The 6,406-nt window shown below is 40.4% G+C and overlaps 1 protein-coding gene across 1 annotated transcript; it reads left to right on the top strand.

The window, feature by feature from the left end:
* Window positions 1-2,223: 2,223 nt before the first annotated feature.
* LOC107902142 (uncharacterized) lies at window positions 2,224-3,558 on the top strand. Its single transcript, XM_016828366.2, has 2 exons — window positions 2,224-3,039; window positions 3,142-3,558. Exons 1-2 carry the CDS (start codon window positions 2,224-2,226, stop codon window positions 3,556-3,558), a joined length of 1,233 nt encoding a protein of 410 aa, XP_016683855.2.
* Window positions 3,559-6,406: the final 2,848 nt, after the last annotated feature.

Here is a 6,406-nt window from a genome sequence, read left to right as displayed (position 1 = left end):
AAGGACGCTAGGGTTCCAAACCCTAGCAGAGCAAACAAATGGGGGGGCTCTGTTTTTTTTTATTTTTTTCTTCTTTTCGGTTGCAACTGATTTTGGAAAAGAAAATTTGTTTTAAATAAAGGATCAAAACGGCGCCGTATTGTCCAGGCCTTGACCCGCGCGGTGACCCGACCCGAAGGGGAGGATCCGCGCGCTCTGACATCAGAGGGGATATTTGCAATTGGCCCCTCCCTTTTGCAACGCGTTTCAAATTAAATCCTGTTTTTTTTAAAAAAATTGGTTCGCAGATTTCAATTTTGCTTCAATTTGGCCCATCACTGCGCAGCGTTTTGGGGAAGGCGGGAATAATTTCCCTTTTAGCCCTCCCTTGTTTCTTGCGCATTCAAAGTGGTCCTTTTTTCATTTATTTCGAATTTGTTTCTTTTCTTTTGTTCAATTTAATCCATTTTTGAACTATTTTACTATTTAATTAATTATTTATTATTATATTATATCATTATGTATTATTATATTATTTATTATTATTGTCATTATTTTATTTGTACATATGTCATTCTCTTATTTAATGCATATATATGCATTTTTTCCCCTAGTATACTTGCATGTCTTTACAATATATATATATAAATGCATTTTATGTAGTATATGCATACCTGCACACATTTAATACATTTTTTTATTTTTCATTTTATTTCTTAACTTCTATATACATATATATACATTTTCATAATTTCTTAATATATATTTTTTTATTTTTATAAATACATGCATTTTTTACAAAACATATATATCTTTTATATTTTATTTTTGAAAACATTCGTTTTATTTTACTTTTGAAATCATATAAGCATGCTTGTAAGTTTATTTGTATATTATACCTACTTGTCTATTTTTGTAAATAATCATTCATATATGTTTGAAATTAGAGTACTCGTTTCATGTTATACCTTAACCCTTCTTTTAGCACCTCTTTAAAAAAATATCTTTTTTTGATTTTCTCAAAGTATTTAATCGTCCTTTTTTTAAAAAAAATTCCAAATGTTTGGCATTCATGATTCTCGTGAAAGATCGTGTCCTAACTTACTGGATCGCGGTTATTTTTCGAGGAGCTTAGAAAGCCAAATATTTGTTTTGTAATAAATTCAAATTTCTAAATAAAAACTTATTCTCGGGAATTCAAAATGTTGGGTCCTAACTTACTGGTCATGACATTTTCTTCTCGAAATAAGAATTTTCAAAAGCAAAAGGCAATATTCGGGTATTTTGAAGATTTAAAAACATTGTGCCCTAACTCACTGGGTGTGGTGTTTTATTTCTTTGAAATACGAGTGTCTTTTTATTTTAATCCATTCATGAAATAAAAGCTTCCTTTTAAAATCTTTTCGAATTTTCGACACCGAGGCATTAAAAAAAATTAATTTGGTACCAATTTTGGGCGTTACGAGGGTGCTAATCCTTCCTCGTGCGTAACTGACTCCCGAACCTGTTTTCTCAAATTTCGCAGACCAAAATTATTTTTAAGGTGGGCCGATCACACCTTAATAAAGGATCGGTGGCGACTCCAGTTTTTGTTTTTTAAGTCGACAACTAAAATTTTTGTTTTTAAAAAAACGGTTTCGACAGCTTGGCGACTCCATTGGGGACACTAGAGAGTCAAGCCAGAAATTGATTCATTTTTGTCTGTGTCGAAAAATCAAAAGTTTTTTAAAAAAATTCATGAGTTCCCTTTGCGCTCATTGATGTTTTCTCATGGTGTTTTGGAAACTTTGCATTTGCATTTTGCATTTCGCCCTTAAGTGGGAGCGAGAAGCTAGTCCTTCGTGAGGTTTTCACCTCCGTGCAGGGTAGTGGATCGCTTCCGGGATACATCCGTACCTATGTCTTCGTGAGATTTTCATCTCCGTGCAGCCATAGGGAAATGTGTCCCCCTGAACTGAACTCAATCTATATGAGCCTATAATGGGTGAGGATTGAGGAATCTGCTGGTTCGGGTACCCTTACTCTAGAAACTAAACCTCATATAGTGAGCTTTAGGAACTTGCCTTAGGTAGAACTACTCCAAAACCCTAGTAGATTCCTAATAAGTGTTCTTGCCATGTTATTATATTTTTATATGTGATACTGACTTGTTTCATTTTGCTTTGATTGCATGACATCACGATTGCATGACATTTCATTGTAAAGACGTTGGTTCATATTCGGTTGTCATATAGAAAGTTTATCATGGGAAATGGGTTTCTTGATAGAGTGGAAGACAATGCGGCTGTCCGAACTTGGTCTGAGAAGGTACAGCTTGAAAAGGGTGATAGTTTGGCCGTGGAATACGTATCAGAGTTATGGGACTTCACTCGTGTTAGTGTAGCTCAGAGCAACTTGCAGGAGTTGAAGGAGATTTGGGATCAATGGGATAATGAGGTTAGGCAGCTATTCTATTCAAATTATGGGGATTTACCTTATTTACTTGACATGAAGGTAGACAAACATCTGTTTCGAGCTCTTGCCCAGTTTTGGAATCCGGCCTACAGTTGCTTCACATTCGGAAGGGTTGACCTGGTGCCGACGATAGAGGAGTACACGGCTTTACTTCGGTGTTCGAAGGTCCAGGTGGATAGAATTTATTCGAAAGTGGTGAATGTACTAACTTTCTTGAAGAAGCTAATAAATATAATGAGGATGAGCGAACAGTGGGTTACAGCTCGGATTAAGCAAAAAGGGGATAGTAGGTGTATCCCTTGGAAAAGTTTGAGGGACCTCCTTTTAGCACACCCGGATGTGAGGAAGAAAGTAGACGTCTTCGCTTTGTGCATATATGGCTTAATGGTGTTTCCTAAGGTTTTGGGGCATATCGACGAGGCGATTACTGACTTGTTTGATCGGCTTGATAAGGGAGTTACGCCGGTTCCAGTGATTTTGGCAGAAACATTTAGGTCATTGAATGCATGTCGAAGAGCCGGAGAGGGCAGATTTATTGGATGTGCACAGCTATTACTTGGGTGGTTCCATAGCCACTTTTGGAAGGTTGATAAGGTTTCATATCAGGTCTTCTCTGAGAATTATTCACCGTTGAAAGAGATAGTGGCTACGTCAAGGAGAGATGATATTACAGAGGAAAAATGGATGGCAATCTTTTAGAATCTGTAGGAGGAGAACGTCGAGTGGAGAGCTCCGTGGTTGATTCCAGATGAGATCTTATATCGGTGTGGAGATTTTGACTGGGTTCCATTGATCGGGATTTGGGGAGCTATTGGTTATGCCCCATTGTTAGTACTAAGACAATACAGGTCCAGACAATTTGTGCCTACCACTCAGGGATTAGTTGAGTGTGAATTCTCATACAAGGATGATTGCTACAAAAAGAAGGCCCGTGAGATGGCCAACGCATGGAATCAGACTCGCCGAATGAAGAGATTAGCCGTGGGTCCAATGGCAACTTCTGAATATAACCAATGGCATGTTAGGAGGATTAATGACAACATTCTTAGGCCAAGTTCAGAAAATAGTCAGTCGATAGAGGAGTATTTGCGCGTCGTCCCTTCTGAGCTGGAAATCATAAAGTAAGACCTCGAAAGAAGGAATGCAGAATTAGAGAAGAAAATATAGCAAATGGAGGAAGAAAAAGTGAATTTAAAGTTGGACATAGATGTTCAAAAGCAGGAAACCGAAGGCCTGAAAAAAGGGAAGCGTAAAGTGGAGGAAGATCTGAACAGCTTGAAGACGGATTATAAGAGACTACGTCTGTCAGTAAGAACTGCTGGGTTGGGAAAAACCTCAGAAAAGTGGCGTCAAGAGGTTCAAGAAGAAAAAGCCAAGGCCGGTAGATGGAAAGAAATATTCCAGGAAGCCCAGATGCAAAACAGATCGCTCGAGAAGAATTTGTTAGAAAATCAAGAGGAAAGAGATAAATTAAAAGCTAGAGTGGCTGAACTTGAGAAGATTGTTTATCAGTACTGAAATCGTAACTCGGTGGCGGAACTACAAGCAAGTTTAAGCAGAATCGAGCAAATGAAGAAACTTATAGAAGAACTAGAAGTGGCATTACAGAATGGCGAAGCCAGGATTGAGTATTTGGAGGCGAACAAAGATCATCAAAGTGAACAGCTTCACTATCTCCAAAATCAGGTCAGAAGCAGGGATCGTGTTATGGGACAAGCCTTGGTTCAGATTCGAGAGGTAGCTGATCACTTACAAACTCTGGCAGTACAAGCTGACACATTGAGCATAAAGTATGAATTAGAGTCGAACCGGGGACGAGAGTTAGCCTCATTACTTCAAAAAATCAAGGTCTTAAGTATTAGGGCGAAGTCGTATTTGTAGTCTATTCTATGTAAAGGGATTTGTTTTCTAATAAAGTTTTCCAAGTGGAATTGAATCATAATTAACGCATTTCTCGCATTCATCTCATGCATCGCATCATATACATTCAAAACCTTTAATTGATCCTAATTAATTAAAATTATTGCTCAGTTAACCTGGAAACCGACCAACCAACCCGACACCGATACGGCACTCGAGCAAAGACAAAAGACATGGATCAGATATTAGAAAAGCTTGAACAGCACCAGAAGGAGATGCAAGACCGGCTTCAGCTACAAATGCAGGAACGGTTAGACAAGATGAAGCAAGAAATGTCTGAGAAGATGCGGGAATCTCAAAAGGATATAGTGGCAAAGTTAACCCGATTGATAACAAAGGGAAGTGACAAAGGAAAGGGCCCCATGACAGATGTTGATGAGGGAAACGATGATGGACTTTTCTATCCTCCAGGTTTCACCCCTCCACATGAGCGAGCTCAAGCTGAATACCCGCGTAAATCTACGGTCACCATCATGCCTCAGCAATTTCGAGCTGGTATTTCAAACCTTCAAACTGGGCCGGGTTTTAATCCCGAAACTCTGCCATCCCTGACTTTGATGAAGTGGTTGAGAAGGAAAGAGTGAAGGAAGAGTTATCGAAGCAGTTGGAAGAAAGAAGCAAGTGGCTCGAAGAAAATTTCAAGGCGATGGAGGTTGCTGAGAGTTATCGAGGCATTGACGTGAAAGAGCTGAGTTTAGTGCCAGATTTAGTACTCCCTCATAAATTTAAGATGCCTGAATTTGAAAAGTACAATGGGACAAGCTGCCCAGCAGCTCACATCACCATGTTCTGCAGGCGAATGACGGGTTATGTTAACAATGACCAACTCTTGATACACTGTTTCCAAGACAGCCTTACTGGGGCAGCATCCAAGTGGTACAATCAATTGAGTCGTGCCACGATTGGATCATGGAAGGACTTGGCACAATCGTTCATGAAGCAATATAGTCATGTGACTGACATGGCTCCTGACAGAATCACCCTTCAGAACATGGAGAAAAAGCCGAGTGAAAGCTTCAGGCAGTACGCACAGAGATGGAGGGAGGTCGCAGTCCAAGTTCAGCCACCGCTCCTGGAAAAGGAAATGACCATGTTATTCATCAACACCCTGAAGGCACCGTTCATTACACATATGTTAGGAAGTGCCACAAAAAGCTTTCCTGACATAGTCATGAACGGCGAGATGATTGAGAACGCCATCAGGATGGAGAGAGTAACAGAAGATCGGCCTCGAGGAGGAAGAAGAACGAGGTGAACAACACGAGCATGTACAACAAGGGTTACTCGAAGTCAGTAACAGTGAGTCAGCCAGGAAAGGTGGCAGCCAGTCAGCAAAACTCGTCGAGACAGGAGGTCAGTACAAGGCGAAATGTTGAGAGGCCCCAATTCACGCCAATTCCCATGTCGTACAGGGAACTATACCGAAATTTATTTGACGCACACGTAGTTTTCCTTTTTTATCTGAAGCCCTTGCAACCCCCGTATCCCAAATGGTACGATGCAAATACACAGTGCGACTATCATGCGGGAATAACGGGGCATTCTATAGAAAACTGTACGGCTTTTAAGAAGTTGGTTGAAAGGCTCATTGGTATGGGAGTCGTTAAATTTGACGACGCGACCAAGGCAGAAAATCCATTACCAGACCACACTGATGGTGGGGTAAATATGGTGGGCGAAGACAGAAGAATCAAGGCAGATATTGCGGATGTAAAGACTCCTTTGAGAATGGTTTGGAAGGAGATGGTGAAAAGGGGACTAACCGTTTCAGAAGGAAGCTGTGAAAGGAAGAGGAATTACTGTGAGTTCCACCATGAAGTGGGGCATGAAATCCAAGAATGTACGGAGTTTAGAGCCCTGATACAAGGCATGATGGACAATTGGGAGGTGAAATTCTGTGAAGGAGTTCAAGAGGAAAGTGATGTATGCGCATCAGAGTTGGCGTTGGGGGTCCCGAAGGTTAACCGCCCCGTGGTCATCATTTCGCGACCTTAGAACAGTGAGGTTGGGGCACGAATAACACCAAAGGTTATCATTCAAAAATTGACCGTGT

This window comes from Gossypium hirsutum, chromosome D06 (genome assembly GCF_007990345.1).
Source record: "Gossypium hirsutum isolate 1008001.06 chromosome D06, Gossypium_hirsutum_v2.1, whole genome shotgun sequence".
NCBI classification, from domain to species: domain Eukaryota; kingdom Viridiplantae; phylum Streptophyta; class Magnoliopsida; order Malvales; family Malvaceae; genus Gossypium; species Gossypium hirsutum.
This window is presented reverse-complemented; position numbering and strand designations above follow the sequence as displayed.